Here is an 18,857-nt window from a genome sequence, read left to right as displayed (position 1 = left end):
GTCATAGGTGACTAGCGATCACTCCCCAAGTTACAGAGTGACAGAGCGTCACACTTCAGCTCTGCATATTCAGTAACTGCCATCTCCAGCCCACATTTCCCCCTCTCTCTAGCAAAGAGATTATGGGAGACTTTGTTAGATGCATTACAGAAATGGAGGGACACCATGCCTTCCTCTGTATCACCAGTCCAGAAAGCCCAGGACAAAATTCATGCTGATGAACGTTCCTAGACCACTCTGCCCACTGCCTGGCATAGCCATAGCTCTGTGTGAGGTATCCAGTGCAGCGTAAAGAAGTACACGAATACCCCGAAGCTTGCTCTCTGTTTTGATTCTGGTTTTAATTGGCTACTAGTGCCTTGTTAGCACACTAATTTCAATGGCCTACATAAATAGTCATTAAATAATCAATACCAGACTAAAAAACTTATATAGGTTTTAGAATGACATCAAAGATAGAACCCAGAAAAATAGAAATGAGTGCACATGCCTAAAAGGAATCTGGATCACTTCTACAGTACAGGAAGGGATAAATATTGATATTAACATTGCATAAAACTTAGAGACAAAAAATAGATAGTAACCCTGCTTAAGATTTCTCCTGTGAGACGGCACAACAAACTAAACAGAAACCCCCAAATGGGTCAGCAGAGAAAGTACACGGTGACCCAGCAGACTGTAGAGTAAGACAGGCACACTCTCATTTCCGTCCCCACCCAGCTTTCTCTTTTCATCATTTTCAAAGCCATTGCCCTCTCCATTTCCTACCTGACTGTGATGAAAGATCTCAGAGCTTCTTCCTTTTTCTGTTTCTGTCCCAAGTTAATTTGGAGACTTAAACTCCTTCTCTGGAAGAGTCACAGTAACAGAGACACTCACAGCAACCCACCTAAACACCACACCTGGGTTCTCTCCGGCATCATGAGACAACACTTAGATCATTGCACTTAGTGCTGGGTATGTTACTACTAGACATTTGTTGACCAACTGGAATTATTTCAGAGAATAACATCAGAAATGATTTATGAGGAAGGATTAAAGGAGTTATTTATAGCTTGACCAAACAATGACTAAGAGAGCTGACTGTATAAGCATTCAGGGGATATCAACACCAAAGGCAGGGAAGAATTGTGTAAGGGTGGTTCCAGGAAAGCAGCAGTATGAAAGGCACAGAACAACAGAAATGAAATTAACAAAGAGAATGGTAACAACCGTAAAATGAGTACAGTGATTTACAGATAGCAGGGCACTCTCTAAAAAATGCCCCAAGGCTTTCCGTCACTTCTATTTTGTAAAAGTAAGATATTGCAAATATAAAAGTATTCCCATTAAGAACCGGGGAATGGAATAGATCCTGTTTCTACCAGTCCTTCTTCCTCTTTTCTTTGCTAGATTAGGTGGAAGAGAGGCAGAAGTTGTGTCATGAAGGAATGATTATTATCAAAAAAGTACTTTTAATCAGAGTGTCCTTGACATTTTCAAACAAGAATGTTCAATTCCCTCCCTCATGCAAAGATACAAACACACAACCACAGTGAAAATCTAATGAAAAGATGAATGTTTATTAACTTGTTCTTTGGAATCAGCAGGTTCTCAGATCAAGATTCTGTTATTTTGGGGGGCATATTTCAGCATCTGAAAAGATTCATGGATCTTTTCTTGTAAGATAGAAGTTAACAGTTTATTCTGAGGAATAGAAAAATTTAAAGAAAGAAAATAAAGATTTTAAGAAAGTCTTTAGAAACAAAGGTTCTTATATTTTACAAAATCATTTGGCTTGAACATATTTGTAAAGACTTATGTTTGTCATTTTTATGGAGATTTGTTTTTGTTTGTAATCAATTTCTGTCTGAGTTCCAGAAATGCAAAAGATACAGCACTGAAAGAGGTGGCAGCTGACAAAATTGCTGTCTTTGACCTTCTGATGCAAGTTTAGTAACTAATCTGGAAAATAATGAACTGCAATTAATGAAATCTGTACTCATATTCAAGTGTGTTTCTCAGACAGCACATACAATAATTGAAAGCACTTCCTGCTCTCCAATTAGTTAGATTGAATTAATGTGGCATAATAGCTTTTTTCATATATCTAGAAGATTGTGTTCAGATGAAGCTGTTTATGTACTTCAAACTTCGCTACTCCAAATGGCGTCTTTGGTTCATTGGGGGAATTAAAGAGTTAACGCTCACGTTCAATTTCCACCATCAGAAACACAGCCGCATTTCCGGCCTATCTTTGTTTTACCGTCTGCCCCTCTTCAGTGTCCTGCGCTTTGCTTATGGCTGCCTTGTCGACTTCAGGGATGTTTGTCTCCAGTTTCAACACAGCTTCCAGTGTGGAAGATGGACAGGGCCTTGAGTCGAGAAAGCAGCACCCTGCGCATCTCTGGCCTAGTTGAAAAGATGCTTGGCTAGTTCTTCAGCTTTCATGTCAGCGATTCCTCCATGTATAAAACGGGGAGAAACAAACACAGCTACTGGTTCTTCCCTTGTGCACGAAGATGCTGTTTTAGGCTCTTCATACTTGGGCTGCTCTGATGAAACAAGCCATATACATGCCTATCCTGGTGTCTTAAGGGTTCATCATCTTAACTAACTAAAATAAGAAAAGGTATCTATACTTTGTTTCCTAGCCTTGAGTTTTCCTGAATTATTCAGGTTATTTTTAAAGGTTATTTCCCCCTGTAGTTTATATTTGGATATGGTATGCTATATTGCTTTTTCTTGAGTTAACAAAGGGAAGTTTGCACAGCCCTTCTGGAGTACAGACTTTTTAAAAAAATTCAAAGTAGGACTTCCCTGGTGGTCCAGTGATTCAGACTCCGTGCTCCCAGTGCAGGGAGCACGGGTTTGATCCTTGGTCGAGGAACTAAGATCCCGCATGCCACACAGCGTGGCCAAAAAAACCCAAGAATTCAAGGCAAGTGATTTCTGTTCAATTGCTTTGGGGATGTATTCTTAGGCATTCTTCTTCTTCTTTTTTTTTTTCTTTTAATTTATTTATTTAATTTATTTTTATTTTTGGCTGTGCGCGGGCTTTCTCTAGTTGTGGCGAGCGGGGGCTGCTCTTTGTTGCGGTACTCGAGCTTCTCACTGCAGTGGCTTCTCTTGTTGCGGAGCACGGGCTCTAGGCGCGCAGGCTTCGGTAGTTGTGGTGCGCAGGCTTCAGCAGTTGTGGCACGCGGGCTGTAGAGCGCAGGCTCAGTAGTTGTGGCGCCCGGGCTTAGTTGCTCTGCGGCATGTGGGATCTTCCTGGACCAGGGCTCGAACCCGTGTCCCCTGCATTGGCAGGCAGATTCTTAACCATTGGGCCACTAGGCATTCTTACTACTTTACGAAATGAGACTCTTATCTCTGTTTTCTTTTCCAAAATCATAACATCTTACCGACTATCTTTGCCCCAGAAATGTATGGATATTGGCATACTTAGAGACACTAAGTTGACAGGTTGTCTTCAGAATCAGGGTTAGTAGTTGATCTGAAAAATAATGAAAAGAAGATAGTTTCTGAGGCAGGATAGGAGTTGATGGAAGAGACCTCAGTCTGCCAGTCGTTTTTCACAAATGGGCCTTGTATACTTCTGTATGATTCTGGAGACCTGAGGTTGGAACCTTTTTTGGTAAAGAGCCAGATAGTATCATTTTAGGCTTTGCAGGCCAAACAGTGTCTGTCAGAACTAGCTGTAGTTCTGGTCCGAACATTGGGTCTGGTTTTGTTCTAATAAAACTTTATTTATAACCCTGAAATTTGAATTTCATATAATTTTTACATGTCACAAGGTATTCATTTATTTCAACGACTTCAAAATGTAAAAACCATTCTTAGCTTACAGGGCACACCGAGGTGGGGACAGTCTAGATTTAGACCCTGTTTTTAAGTTTTTAGATTGACAGCCATTCTATGTTTCAAGTAAACATCCTTCATCCTTCATGGATGCTTGAGAAACTAAGTGGATGGAGTGAATATTACATCCTCGTTTTAAAAAATAGAAATCTTTTTCACATAAATACTTAAATAAATTTTAATTATGCAGAAGTTTAAAAAGTAAACTAGCTAAACCCTAAAAAATAAGGAAAAGTCTCTTTCCTCACAACTTCAGAAATATTAGTATTTAAAATTTTCTGTATCTAGGGCCTCAAGTAAGTTGAACTAACACATATATGATAGAGTGAAATAAAAAGTCTGTTTGGCTGGGCTTATTCACTTTTATCAACGGATAAAACAATTTACTTGTTGATAGAAGAAGTGGGCCTTTTAGTTGTTTCATGTAATTGAGTTAAATAGGAATATCAGATGGTGGACCTTGAGTGCCCATTTCTGAGGAGTAAGAAGGGCCCTGTCTACGTCTGGTGTTGTACACATTGTATCCCTAGCTCCTGGCACAACCTTTAGAATATAGTAGGCACCTGCCCCATGTTTCACTTACATCAGGTGGAATTGTTGATTGTTTAAAAATGTGCGTATAGTAAGTCTACCTAGAAATACCTTGGAAGACAACACCCGAAATCCCAATGATTGGATTACCATGGTACTTTAAAAATGTACTGAGTGCTTGGTGTGCCAGGGATTTTATATGCATCAGCTCAGCACCACTGCTGTCTGATGAAAATAAATATGAGCCACATGTGTCATTTAGAATTCTCTAGTAGCCACATTTAAAGTAAAAAGAAACAGGTCAAATTAATTGTGATAAAGTAATTTAGGATTGACATACATACACTACCTATTTTACTATGCGTAAAATAGCTGGCTAGTGGGAACCTGCTGTAGAGCTCGGGGAGCACAGCTCGGTGCTCTGTGACCACCTAGCTGGGTGGGCTGGGGGAGGTCCAAGAGGGAGGGGATGTATGTATACGTATAGCTGATTCACTTTGTTGTACGGCAGAAACTAACACAACACTGTAAAGCAATTATACTCCAATATAAAAAAATAAAAAAGTAAAAAGAAACAGGTCAAATTAATTTTAATAAAATAATTGACATAACCCAGTATATTCATAATATCGTCCTTTCAACCTGTAATCAGTATAAAAAAACTTACTGAGACAGTCCCATCTTTTCTTCTGTACAGTCCTTGAAATCAGGTGTGTATTTTACATTTCTAGCACATCTCGATTTAGATACTAAATTTTCCTTGGAAATCTTGATCTGCATTTAGAGTTCATGAAGTTGAAAAAATAGATCCACATGCCCAAGCCATTCCAAACTTACTTAAAGGTGCTTTAATTTTTAAATTTACATATTATTAGTTAAAATTAAGTAAAATAAATCCACTTCCTCAGTCACACCAGCCGCATTTCAAGTGCTCAGAAGCCGTGTGGCTGGTGGCTGCCATGTTGGACAGGCGGAGTTGAAGGGTGATATTAGACACTGAGCTGGACAGAGAGGAAGATGAGGCTCAGGTGGGTTAACTAAGGTCAGAGCCTGGGGAGTAGCAGAACTGAGACATATTCAAGAAACAAAACTTAATGCACAGTTGTGATCTGAAGAGGTTTCACTGGGTTTGATTAAAAATAGCAAGCGATTATATTTGTAGAATGAATGACTCTATAAAGTATTTGAAGGAGGAACTAGTCATGCCGTGGAAATCCACTGGGTAGGATCTGTCCATCTTTGTTTCTTTTGTCCATTTCTTTCTAAAAAAAATTATCTCTGGGCAATGAGGAATCATTGACAGCTTAAAGCAGGAGAGTGACGTGGTCAAATTTGTGTCTCAGAAAGCCCCTCTGACTGCAGTTTGGAAGATGGATTGGAATAGAATAAAACTGGAAGAATCTATTCAAATGTATGTACATACCTCATGAGGGATTGTAATATTGGTCAGAAAAGTGAACCCACCATCCCATGCTTGACACACTGACACTTTAATGTCACTGATTGGAAGGAGCATGTGCCAGGTAGGGTAACAGTGTCTCTGGCGAGGACCAGCTGGTGGCCACCCGCCATCCTCTCTGGGTGGCATTGCTTAGAGGATTCCTGTGGACTGGATCACCACCTTCCAGATGTGATCACCCAGAGGTGATCAGGTCTATACACAAAGGACTGAGGGATCAATTAGAATGCCGAGTTACTCATTTAAACTAAGAACCTTAACTGCCAGGTGGATAAAAGTGCTGGCTTCATCGTGGCCAGCGCAATCTTACCTGGATCCCTCTGGAAAGCCAGAGTGCAGATCCTAAGGCTGCTCGTGAGGCCAGGCTGGTGCCGGGTTGGGTCCGAGGGCACCCCCTCCGCGGTGGCTGGAGCGCCTGTGCCTGCACCCGCGGTGGGGGCACTGCCAGCTCTCCCTGACCCTGCCAGCCTCACCACCCTGCTTCTGATTAACATAACCTTTAAAAATTTGTTTATATTGATTAGGCTATTGCTGATTCTTGATCTTTAGTAATTGTACGTGTCTCATTTTATCTAATGTTTATTACTGTACCAGAACATATTCAAAGATGAGGGGAAGTATCTTGTTTATGTGCACTGCCCCAGCTCAGTGGTGTTCCTTATATTTTTCTCACTTCAGCAGCACGAATATCAAAGGTTAGCTATTGAGTATTTATGGCAAAAATAAATCTTACATCTCTTGTTGTATTTTCCTATGCTTGGATTAAAGTGATTGGTTAGAGTTGTAAAAAAAAAAAAAAAAGACTTAGAGGATCATATTCACTTAGGAACCATTAGAAAATGACATGTAAGAATTTATCAAAATCAGGGTAAGGGGTGATTATTAGGAAAGGTTCATTTTCAAACAAGAAAAAAATACATCAGAAAGTTTAATTTTTTTTGAACAAAGTGATGATTTTTTGCTTCAGCTGATATCTCTTCTGCCCTCTACCTACCCCTATGCCCAAATTTTGAAATTTGATAGGATTTTGATAGGATTTTTCCAAATCCTATCTAACTGTACAATTCAGCCTTCATGTCACTTAAGTAATTCATTCATTCACTTATTTACCTGTTTATTCATTCAACAAACATTAAGTTCCTGTTTATGGATGAGATGAATGAGACATAACCCCTACCCTGCAGAGAGCTCGCAGTCGAGAGGGGCTCCCATCAAGACACATCGACAGATAAATAGGACGATGTTGTAGGTGCTGAATGTACGTGTCGGGGGTGACACAGTGAAGGCGGCATTTTGCCTGCAGTTTGAGGAAGAGTAGATGTTGCTTGAGCTGAGACTTAAAGATGACTAGGTTTTCACCAGGTGGAATGTGATACCCTAGGGGAAGGGACAGCGCGAGGACGGCGTGTTCAGCGCAGAGTGGGTTAGCATGCCGAGCGAGGGAAGTGCAGCCTCGTGAGAGGTGAGGTTCTTTCAAGTCATGCCAAGGACTTAAGACTTTATTCTGGGGCAAGGAGGTCTCCAAATTAGCTTTCATGCCTAGTTATGAAATTCTGAGCCAGTCTGCTCTGTTTTCATTCAGGTGGCATGTGAAAGCCAGAGTTTAGTAAATGACGAGGTATGGTATGAGAAGTGTGACCATCACCTTTTCCCCGAAATGCTTCGGAGCAACCCTCTGCCTGTCACCTGCCCATCTACTAGGTTTGAGCCACCCTCGGGACAGCGCGATGGCAGGTTCAGCTGGCCTCCAGGCCACAGTCCCTTTCCATCCCTGTCACTGACCGCCCTGGGCAGTCTGCATGCATTTAACTGTTAGGTAAGTGCCTCTGAGCCTTGGTTTCTGTAGTGTGAAATGTAGATAATTATCCTTATATTCGTGAGCCTCGTGGGACTTCTTAATATTTATAGCTGCAAAATACTTTGCAGTCATTTTTATTAATAGTTACCAGATGTGTCGTAAGGATTAATGAACTTATGATCTGCAGTGTTTTGAGCTCTTGAGATCGGAGGCAACCGCCTGCACGGGGGATATGTAAAAGAGCATTAAAGTGCAAGCAGTACCATTTGGAAATGTGAGCTATTACGTGTGAAGGACAAATGACACACTGAAGATTTCAGTGTACTTTGTAGGTATTTTTGGTACCCTTACTAAGGTTGCTAAATTCACCAAAGACCATGGCCAAATACAGAAGGCTGGTACCCCCTGCCTCTCACCCCGTCCCCCCATGATCGTGCACACGCACAGGTGCGTGTGCATGCTGTTTCTGCTGAGGCCACCGTCACCCTCGCCATGTCGTCCCTTCTTCCTGGGCAGCATCTTTCGCTCTCCCCCCAGGTGTTTCCAGGTGTTCAGGAGTCTCCTTCATATCTCTAAATTTTCATTTCTCTTTCCTTTTCCTCTTACCATCCAAGTGCAGGCTCTTATATTATTGGCTCTCCGCTGAACCATTGAAGTAGCTGCTTAATTGATCTCTCCAAGTTTTCTCTCTACCCTATTTAGGGATAATCTTCTGTAAGCCTAGTTCTTATGGCCGCTTCATTCAGTACCTTTAATGGTTCTTCATTGCCTGTGAAAATCCACCATAAATTTACATACAAGGCCTCCTCCACATACCCTAACCTCCATTGCCTCTGCCCAGCACTGGTCAGTCTAGATCATTCTCTTTCTCCCAAGACCTCCTGGAAGGTTGAGTAGCTTTTCCTGGGCAGGGAAGTGAGAGGAGGGAACACTGCCAGACACAAAGGGTAGCCTGCCTTTGTCACGCCGCTCTCCGTGTTCGAGGTGTCCCTCAGCTGTGGGAAAAGCCATTCCGTCTTGAAGCCCTGTCTCAAAGTGAAATCACCCTCATGGAGGTGTTCTAGGCCTGGTCCCAGGATGAACCCTTCCTCCTCAGAATCTCCTCTGCTTTGAAACTGTCATTCTGATAACTATCATTTTCCTTGACGTTTTTGTTATTTGCATACCGTCCTTCCCCCAAACTGGATTGCTGCCTTGTTGAGAGTGAGCCCGTATTCTTCAGGTCTTTGTGTTCCCACAGCGCTATTGCAATGCCTTGTACGCCTGAGACCTGAGTCCTTGTTGAGCTAAGTTTATACATTGAAGCAGAGCCCCAGTTAAGTTCTTCATGTAGGGCAGTATTATGGGAAAATTTGAAATATACAGAAGTAGAGTGAATATTACAGTGAATCCCTAGGTACTCAGCACCTAGCTTCCATAGAAACCGGTACGCAGCCAGTCTTGTATGTCTGTGCCCCTACCCTCTTGAGCATGTCCCTTGCTGGAGAAGTATCTACCTGTGGTCGTCTCTTGTCCAGAGTTGGTATTTGACAACCACTGCTACCTAGCACCCCTCAGAGGGGACACCCCGAAGTTACCAGTGTGTGAAGCGAAGTGGGTGTGGTCAAAGTACGTGAAGTTGCACTCAGGACCCACCAGACCTGATGTGATCTTATTGTTGACACGGTTTTCAGCCATTTCAGGTGTGTCTAATCATCCAGTGCCCTGGTTCTCACGTCACCTGAATGCTGGGGGTTGGGCAGGCATCTCTCTGGAGCAGATCCGTTGCCTGATCAAGAGGTGGTTGTTGAGGGTGAGTGATGGTCAGGGCTAGACTCGAAGTCCTCAGCTTAGTTGCCTGGCGCCACAGAGTCTCGGCCAGGGGCCCTGCCCCACCAGGAAGCCCCGTGGGTCCACTGGATTCCAGCATCGCGTCCCAGTCAAGCTGGCCCTTTAATTCATTTCAGCAGATACTTTTCCAAACATTTACTGGATTTTTAAAAATCACTCTGAATCATAAAGAAAAGTGTCAATTATTTTTCCATGCTCCGTTCAGGAGGACAAGAATCTTAGAAAATCTTTCATCCTGGGTGGCTATAGTTCCATTCTTGGTGGGATTTTTACGTTTTTATGCCTTAAGGGAGAATGTTTCACACCAATCTTGTCGGTTTTGAATAAGATCTAACTGAAGAATGTAAGTATTTTGGAGTTCCAGCTTAACAAACTTTTTTCTGCCCTTACTGAGAATTATGCTCTGAACACCTTTCCATTCGTGGGGGACTTCAGACACTATGGGGAAAATAAAAATAAAGGTAGTAGGCCATGCACTGAAGGACTGTAAGACAGGGTGAAGGGTACGTGCTTGAAATGGAGAACCCCTGAAAGGGAGCGGGGAGCAGGGGGCGGTGCTGTAGGGTGGGAGGGAGTGAGGTGAGCCTGGCGGGGGCGGGCGTCCTCCCTCGCTCTGTTCTGTTGCCTGCTCACACCAGCTCTCTTAAACACACCTCTGACCCTCGCCCTCCCTGGCCTTCAACCCCGAGGAACTCCCCAGTGTTTGCAGGGTAGAGTGCGTCTTCTTTTCCTTTATCCCTGGGTCCTCCCATCTGTTTAGCTGGATCTCCTACCATCTCCTATTTAATTGCCTCTCCTCTGTGCCTTTGCTCCAATCCTGTTGCTGGTCCCTCACCTCTACAAAATTAATCCCTTCTAGCAGTTTTCTCCCAAAGGCAGTCCCAGGGCATAATTGGTTGTAGCGGTACCTTTGCTGAAACGCGATTGTTTGGTGTGTGAACACAGCAGGTCGACACCCCCCCTCAGTGGGCCATCTTGTTGCAGGAGGGCTTTTCTGCCTTCAATTAAGAGTCTGGGCTGCCAAGTAGGAAGCAAGACTTCGGCCGTCAGCCTTCGTGCCTGCAGACTATCCGGGAAGTCGTGACAGCAGAGGCCCCCGGGCCCCCAGGTGCACCGGGGACCTGGGAGGACCTGGAGGGATCTCTGGGCAACTTAGATTAGACAGTAGATCAGTGAGCCAGCAAGAGAAGAGACACGCGTAACTGCGTGGAAACAAACTCCGACACCCAATTTTGACTCTCTTCTGTGAGACAGGACTGCGGGGAGGTGTTCGTTTTGCCAGGACGGAGCCCTCTTAGAGCCCAGCTCTCTGAGGCGAGGTCCGGACTCGTGCGTCGGAGCAGGCAGGCCTGGGAAGGGGCCAGACGTTGGTTGAGAGAATAAAGGCGGATGTGGTGGACCCCGGGCTTCTTCGAGATGACTGCGTCTACTCTGTGCGCTTCCCCCCCTGCCGTAGTGGACCCAGCAGCTGCCAACTCCTTCACGGTTGCCAGCTCTCTCCTTTGACGCCCGTTTTCCTTATCCGAGGGCTTGTTTTTGTTTCTGTTTTTGCTTTTCTTTATTTTTGGCTGCGTTGGGTCTTCATTGCTGCATGTGGGCTTTCTATAGTTGCGGCGAGCAGGGGCTACTCTTTGTTGCGGTGCACGGGCTTCTCATTGCGGTGGCTTCTCTTGTTGCGGAGCACGGGCTCTAGGCACATGGGCTTCAGTAGTTGTGGCTCGTGGGCTCAGTAGTTGTGGCTCGCGGGCTCTAGAGCTCAGGCTCAGTAGTTGTGGCTCACGGGCTTAGTTGCTCCGCGGCGTGTGGGATCTTCCCAGGGCTCAAACCCATGTCCACTGCCTTGGCAGGCAGGTTCTTAACCACTGCGCTGCCAGGGAAGCCCCCTAGTTTTTGTCTTTTTTTTTTTTTTTTTTTTTTTTTTTTAGCTCTCTCTTTTTGTAAATGTTCCTTGAACCACGTGTCCATAAGCAGCCTACTCCGTTCTTGTGATGTCACTTGTGCCCGTTAACTCAGGCTCTCGTCACCTCACCCCTGCTCTGTTGCTGGAGCCTGTGATTTGCCCGCCTCACTCTCGCACTGTTTCTCCAGCCAGCCTGCCCTCCACCAGCAGGTCGGTCTTCTTCGCGTCCCGCCCTCTCTGCCCAGGCGTCGCAGGGGTCCTTACCGTCGCCCGGGAGCTTCGGTTCAGACCCCAGAGCCTCTGCCCACGTCCCTGTCCTGCTGTGCCTCGTGCTCCAGCCACACCGGCTTCCGTCCCCCTTGCTTCCCGTGACGGCACTGCCTGTGATCCTCTCGACCGGCAGTTTCCCGGGCCAGTGAAGTCCTGTAACGCTTGTGTGTAGAGACGCAGCCCTTGGCTGACGTGTGCCGCGCCAGAGCCGAGAGAGCACACCGTACACCTTACTGTCTTCAGCACGTGTGTGGTGTTGCCAGCTGGGGGCGAGCGGCTGGCTGAGCCCCCGGCTTCTCACGTTCCCTCTGCAGCGTCCCGGCCCCAGCCCCGGGCAGGCCTGCTAGGCAGACTTGTTAGAATTCCTGGAAGTTGTAAACGTTCGCTTCGGGTGGGTCATCCTGACAGCTCTCCCGCCTGTTCAGTTGAAAGCTTCTCTGGTTATTCTGTTCTGCTTCCCCTGATCCCTGTGTCCACCTGTTCCCTTGTTTACTCAGCCCGTGCCTCGAATCATGGTGCAGTCAGCCCTCCCGGATGCCGGGACGCCCAGGACTCTGGAGGTGAGTTAGGCCTGGCGGCGCCTCTGCTGGCGGCTGCCCCACATACGGCGGGCGGCCCCGATACTGTGACTGTTGAGGCCACACCCGTGGTTTTTTACTTTAGCATCCCCGTTTTGGTAATTAACTGTAATACAGGTCACCGTCTTCTCCCTCTGTATTTTGCTTGTTACACTTTTCTGTTTTCAACTTGTTAATCATATGATTGCTAAACTTTTAGGTGCTTGACTGCTAATGTAGTCTGTGGCTTTAATAGCCCACTGCTAGGTAGAGGCGATTTCTATAAACAGAACAATCTCCTTATTCCAAGTGTTGACTTAATTCTCAGTTTTACATTTCATTCTGATTCATGATATCAGCGTGAAAAGACTGATGCTAAGCTGGGGAGAAAATAGTCTCTTATGATCTCCCACAGATGAACAGCACTTCTGATCTTATGAATAGCAGATCTATTTTCTCCCACTGTGTGTTCATCCTCTTAGGAAATGCTGTATCGTCATAGGAAAATTTTATTTATTAAAACAGTAGGAAAAGAGGCCAAATAATTCGAAAGAAAATTTAGACGTTCAAGAATTTACTACTTTCTGAGCAGCCCTTTTCAATGCAGGCCATCCTTGGTGTTCACGAATTTAACTGAAGATAGAGCTGTGACACCCCCTCCCCCCCAGCCCCCTGTGGGTTGGGTTTATTATTTCTCGGAGGCAGGACTGGGGTCCCAAGGCCGGTGGGGCAGGATGAGATGGAGTCCCTTACGTAAGGGCGCTGCCTTGCACACTCTGCACAGCTTTGCTGCACATCCCGCTGGCTCGCTCAGCATCCTGCTGGCTCACTCGCGTCCAGGCTTTCTGGCAGCCTTAGGAATGTCAGTGGCAAAGTGTAACCCAAAGACGCAGGGAGGCTCTCATTCGCATAGCAACTCCAGTCGAGTGGGAGCGGCTGCCGCAGCGCCGAAGCAGAAGGATCTGAGCTGCGCTCGGTCAGCGGGAAAGAACGGGGGTTATCTGGGCTCGCCTTCTGCCGCCTCCCGTCACCTTTTTCTTGTCGCTGTGGATGTGACCTCTGATCCCTGGCTTTTCACTTACCGGAGGCTTTGGGTGAATCCTTTAGCCTCTCTGGCCATGTTGTAAAGCGAGTACTTTCTGGCCCACATCAGAGGATTCAGTAGTGCTGATGGGGTAACAGCAAGGAGCTCTAAGGCACTGTTGCAGGACTGTCCCCTCCTCCGGACGGGCCCAGCTGCCCTTAGCAGACAGCAGATCCTGCAGTGGTGGGTTGAACCCTGGGAGAGTGGGGAACGCAGGCTATTTAAGGGCCATAGTTATTGGTCAGATTCTAGACTACTGTAATTTTGTTTGTGTATTCTTCCCTGCCCAGTCAGTGATATTAAAACTAAAATAGAAAAGAGTAAATAAAACATGTACAAGTTGCAAAAAAAAAATGATTGAAAGATTGCCTAATCTTTTAGAGTATTTATGCTGGCGACAGTTATTGATCTGTTGGATTTAGTAAATTTTGCAGCCCAGAGATCCATCACAAAAATGGGTTGTTAATCTCAAGAGGTGCTGTTAATTTTGTACCCTGAGAGTGTGCCTTGTGGGGGAAGGAGGGCCTCCGGAGACAGGAATATAAATGACAATTCACGTGAAAATGCACGATTTATCAAATTGCTGAGTTAAGCCAAGTAACTGTAAGAGACTTACAGATCTCAGCTGTTTCCCAGTTCAAATAAATCCTGTATTTCAAATGGAAAATGGCCATTCTTGTAATACAAGTAATCTTTCCGTAAATATTGAAAACACACTTCTTTTTCTGAGCAGCACCCCTCTCGCCCCCCAACCCACTCCCCGCTCTGTCTCCCGTTCCCTGTCATTGTGCACTGGGAATACAAAGATAATCTGCCACCTTCTCCCAATGGCTTAAGTTATCAAAGCAAGACACCTTAGAGCGCGCCCAGAACCGCAGAGCTCGGCGGAGCCGCGACTGTCGTCTTCCCCAGGAGATGGGGCTCTGCGCGTCTCTGCGGGCTCCCTCGGACACGGTGACGTGAGGCGGAGAGGCCAGCGTAGCTCTGGCCTCGCTCAGCCCCTGCTCGCCGGGCTGACTGCTTCTCGGCCTGAGTCCCCCGGGACCAGACGCCCTGATCTGTGACATGGGACCAGCCTTGAGCAGCAGCTTGAAAGACGGCCTCTCGGAGGAAGGGCACAGCCTGCAGGCAGCCTCTGTTCCTCCTCTTCCCCCTGCCTCCCCGCCCGCAGGCCCCAGGGTGGTTGCTTCCCGCCCGAGCTGGTGGAGCTGTGCCCTGGCACTTCCAGATCCTCCAGTGAGACCATCATTTCAGTTTTGCAGGAGGAAAGTGCTCTTCTGGCCTCCAGCGATGCTGTCAGTCTCCCCGTGGAGTCGGTGTTGGGCAGGGGGATCCGTTCACACGGGGGCAGGAGTTCTGAGCCTGAGTGCAGGGAAGTGGGAGGCGCTGGGAGGTGTGTGCCTGCCGTGTGCCACGCTCTGTGTGAGGGCCTGGTCTGCCTGCCTTGTACCGCGTTGCCGAGGTGGCCGCCCCGTATGCGTGGTTCCCACCACCAAGCGATTCTTGGACACCAGCTGTGTGTCCTACAGTCAACTCGGCTTCTGACCCCATCTACTTGGAGACAGTGTCAGATGCCACAGGTTGAGGGCTCAGCCCCACAAGACTGTCCCCACTTCAGATGCCAAGTCCAGTGTGCTCCAGATCAGAGGGTCCCATGACCCCTTCCTCAGGTTGAATCAATTTGCTAGAGTGACTCACAGAACTCAGAGAAACATTTTACTTACTGGATTATCTGTTTATTATAAAAGGATGTAACACAGGAACAGCCAGCTGGGAGAGATGCGTGGGGGAAGGGTGGGGAGCTTCCACGCTCTCTCTGGGCACAGCGCCCTCCCCAGATCGCCACGCGTTCACCAACCCAGAAGCTCTCCAAACCCTGGCCTTTTGGGTTTTTACGGAGGCCTCATTGTGTAGGCATGGTTGATTCAATCACTGGCCATTGGTGACCAGTTCAGCCTTCAGCCGCTCCCCAGAGGTCAGGGGTGGGATGGAAAGTTCCAATCCTCTAGTCACATGGTTGTTCCCTCTGGCAACCAGCCCCCTTCCTTGGGGGTTTTCCAAAAGTCACCCCCTTAACAAACTCAGATGTGGCTGAAATGGCCTCGTTATGAGTATGGAGAAGCCCTTATTGTTATTACCACTTAGGAAACCCCAAGGGTTTTGGGAGTTCTGTGCCAGAAAACAAGACTAGGACCAAATATGGAACTCTTAACTAGAAATCATGCCATCACAGGCAGCCGTTACGATCTGCAGTTTACGGAAAGGAGAGGCGATGAGGGGCACCCGTGGCCGTCTAGCTTAGCCCCCAGTCGCGGCTGGGGCAGCGCCAGCGTGGAGCCTTGTCGGCCTGCGTGTCTGGTTCGTGGAGGTCGCACGGCAGAACAGGGGAACTGAGGTGGGAACCGGGTCCGCCCTGCTGCACGGCTGCGCTTGTCCCACCGTCGGAGCTGTCATGTCCCCGCTGACAACAGCATTGGTCTCCAGGCTTTGGGGAGCGGACGCCTAACTGTGAACTCTCCCCTCCCTGCTCCAGGCTCAGCGAGAGAGCGCGGGGCTGCGCGGGGCCCCCGACGTGCCCGTGGCCTCGCCGGCCGCCCCCTCGCCCAAGACCTGCGACGGGCCCCCGAGACCCGCGCCCACCTCCCCGGTCCCTGAGGGCGCGGACGGGCCGCCCAGCCCCCTGAGTGAGGCGTCCAGCGGCTACTTCTCGCACAGCGTCTCCAGCGCCACCCTGTCGGACGCCTGTGGCCCCGGCCTGGATGCTGCGGCGTCGCCCCCGCCCGGCCCCAGCCCGGCCACCCCCGAGCCCGAGCCCCCGGCCGCGCCCGTCACGTCCCGCACCCTGCCCGGCCCGGCGGAGCGGATGGCACCGGGAGACGGCGCGGCCGTGGCCCCCGTCGGGGCTGCAGCGGTGAAGCGGGACGAGGCGGCAGGCCCCCCCGCGCCTGACCGGCGGGGCAGGAGTGACCCTGCCGCCGCCCCCCAGAAGCCGGAGAGCCCCCAGCCCCAGGCGAAGCCGGCCGCCGGCCCAGGGCCCGACGTCTCCAGGCCGCCGCCGCCTGCTGACCCCCGGTGCCAGCCGCCCGCTCCGGCCCCTCCCTTCAGGATCCAGAAGGTGCGGGCCTCGGAGCTGAAGTCATTCACACGCATACTCGGCGGGGACCCCGGCGGCCCCTTGGGGAGTGAGGAGGACCCGCTGGCCTCAGGGGGCCCGGGCGACGGCAGCGCTGGGGCACAGGCCCCGGTAAGGTTGGAAGTCTCCTCGGATTCTGAAGAAGCCAGTGAGGTCCCAGAGTGGCTCAGAGAGGGAGAATACGTGACCGTGGGCACCAACAAGACGGGCGTCGTGAGATACGTGGGGCCCACTGACTTCCAGGAGGGCACATGGGTCGGAGTGGAGCTAGACTTACCTACAGGTGAGTGCCGCTGCTTTGGGACAGGTTCCGGGTCCCCGGGGCGACTCACTGTGCCCACCGTGGTCTGGCAGAAAAGGGCCGGCCCTGCCCCGCACCGCCCAGCGCCTGCTGTGTGCCCTTGGGCACATCGTTCACGTCTCTGAGCCCCTGGGTCGCCCCTTTCCAAAATGAGCAATTTTCTCTAGATAGGAGTTTCCTAAGCGTTTTCAGAGTCAGATTCTCTCTCTTTTTTTTTTAATCTGCAGAAATTTCTCAGAAACCAAAGACCTTAACTGAAAGCTACTGTTGATTTGGTAGTGAATTTAAATCCTGATTTTTCTTTTTTAAGTCACAGAAGCGTCTGCATTTCAACTGTCACAGCAGCTCTGTCTGCTGTGCTTGCTCAGGTTACAAAAACCAATGCCCATGTGGAGCTTCAGATGCCTCGGGTGTTCCTAAGACACCCCAAGGCTCCTGGGCCCCCAGGGGGAGGACAGAAGGCGAGATGATCGAAGAGCCTTGTGGGCTCACCAGTCTCTCAAGTCTCCTTATAGAATGGCCTGCCTCCAAGCCAAGAGATCATCATTTCAGAAAAACTGAGGGCAGGGTTTAAGGAAATATATACTTTGTCCTGCCAGTTATTTATTTATTTATTCTTTTAAATTTATTTTTGAACGTGTCCGGTCTTCGTTACTGCGCACGGCCTTTCTCTAGTTGCGGCGAGCGGGGGCTACTTTTCATTGTGGTGCGCGGGCTTCTCATTGCGGTGCTTCTCTTGTTGCGGAGCACGGGCTCTAGGCGCACGGGCTTCAGTAGTTGCAGCACATGGGCTCAGTAGTTGTGGCTCGCGGGCTCTAGAGCTCAGGCTCAGTAGTTGTGGCGCACGGGCTTAGTTGCTCCGTGGCATGTGGGATCTTCCCGGACCAGGGCTCGAACCCATGTCACCTGCATTGGCAGGCGGATTCTTAACCACTGCGCCACCAGGGAAGTCCCCCAGTTTTTTTTTTTTAAATTGAGGTATAGTTGATTTACAATATTAGCTTCCAGTGCACGACATAGTGATTCAAAATTTATATAGATTGCACTCCACTTAAAGTTATTATAAAACATTGGCTATATTCCCTGTGCCGTATAATATGTCCTTGTAGCCTATTTATTTTATACATAGTAGTCTGTACCTCTTAACCCCCTACCTCTGTCTTGCTCCTCCTGCTTTCCCTGTCTCTGACTGGTAACCATTAGTTTGTTCTCTATATTTGTGAGTCTGCTCCTGTTTTGTTATATTCATTCATTTGTTTTGTTTTTTAGATTCCACATGTAAGTGGTAACATACAGTATTTGTCTCTCTCTGTCTGACTTAGTTCACTTAGCATAATTCCCTGTGGGTTCATCCATGTTGTAGCAAATGGCCTGCAGATTCTTTTCTTTTTTAAACAGCTTTATTGTGATGCAATTTACATACCAAAAAATCCACCTGTTTAAAGTGTACAATTCATTGGTTCTTAGTATATTTCCAGATTTGTACAACCTAATTTTAGAATGGGTTTATCACCCCAAAAAGAAGCCACATATCAATTAGCAAGACACTACCCTCCCCAAGCCCCAGGTGACCATTAATCTACTTTTTGTCTAAATTGATATGAAAGGTCCTAATCTGGACTTTCACATAAATGGAGCCATAAATACCCGGCCTCTCGTGACTGGCTTATTTCACTTCCCGAGTTTCCCAGGCTTAGCCAGTTGTGGTCTGTGTCAGCACTTCATTCCTTTCTACGGCCGATACTGTCCCACTGTAGGGATTTTCCACACGTTGTTCATCCACTTGGCAGTTGATGGACGTTTGGGTAGCTTCCACTTTTTGGCCGTTGTGAGTAAGGCTCTGGGGAATACTCGTGTGTACGTTTTTGTGTGGACACACTCATTTCTCTTGAGGAGATACGGTGGGGAGTTCACTCTGTGTCTAGCACGCTGAGCTCGGCCGGCCTGATTGCCTTTCTCCCTCCCAGCAGCGTGTCCCAGGGTGGGGCAGCCGCTCCCTGAGCTGAGGCTTGGAGGCTGTGGACATGGGCTTTAGCAGAGCTTGTGTGGCCTGCTGGGTGTCGCCAGTGAGGAGCAGGGGGGAGGGCGTCGAGGAGGTGCCCTTTGGTCCAGCAGAGTGAGGGCTGGGGGAGGGGGCTCAGTGAACCCCAG

General features: G+C 48.2%; 1 protein-coding gene and 1 long non-coding RNA gene across 5 annotated transcripts in view; one reads left to right on the top strand and one right to left on the bottom strand.

The window, feature by feature from the left end:
- Positions 1-10,059, bottom strand: part of LOC309664101 — a 29,569-nt gene extending 19,510 nt beyond the window's left edge. The window contains exon 1 of the long non-coding RNA XR_014265607.1: positions 769-10,059. This is a non-coding gene — a long non-coding RNA (uncharacterized lncRNA). The remainder of the gene's footprint in view (positions 1-768) is intronic.
- KIF13B (kinesin family member 13B) overlaps positions 1-18,857 on the top strand; it is a 193,261-nt gene that overhangs the window by 169,212 nt on the left and 5,192 nt on the right. For 2 of the 4 annotated variants that reach the window (XM_082468814.1, XM_082468812.1), the window contains 2 exons: positions 12,129-12,191; positions 15,806-16,688. In XM_082468814.1, the coding sequence (XP_082324940.1) occupies positions 12,129-12,191; positions 15,806-16,688 (946 nt within the window). The remainder of the gene's footprint in view (positions 1-12,128; positions 12,192-15,805; positions 16,689-18,857) is intronic. The other 2 variants (XM_082468815.1, XM_082468813.1) reach the window with 1 other exon arrangement.

This window comes from Balaenoptera physalus, assembly GCF_965194825.1.
Source record: "Balaenoptera physalus genome assembly, chromosome: 7".
NCBI lineage: Eukaryota > Metazoa > Chordata > Mammalia > Artiodactyla > Balaenopteridae > Balaenoptera > Balaenoptera physalus.
Note: the sequence above shows the minus strand (reverse complement) of the source record. Positions and strands in the feature narration are given on the sequence as shown.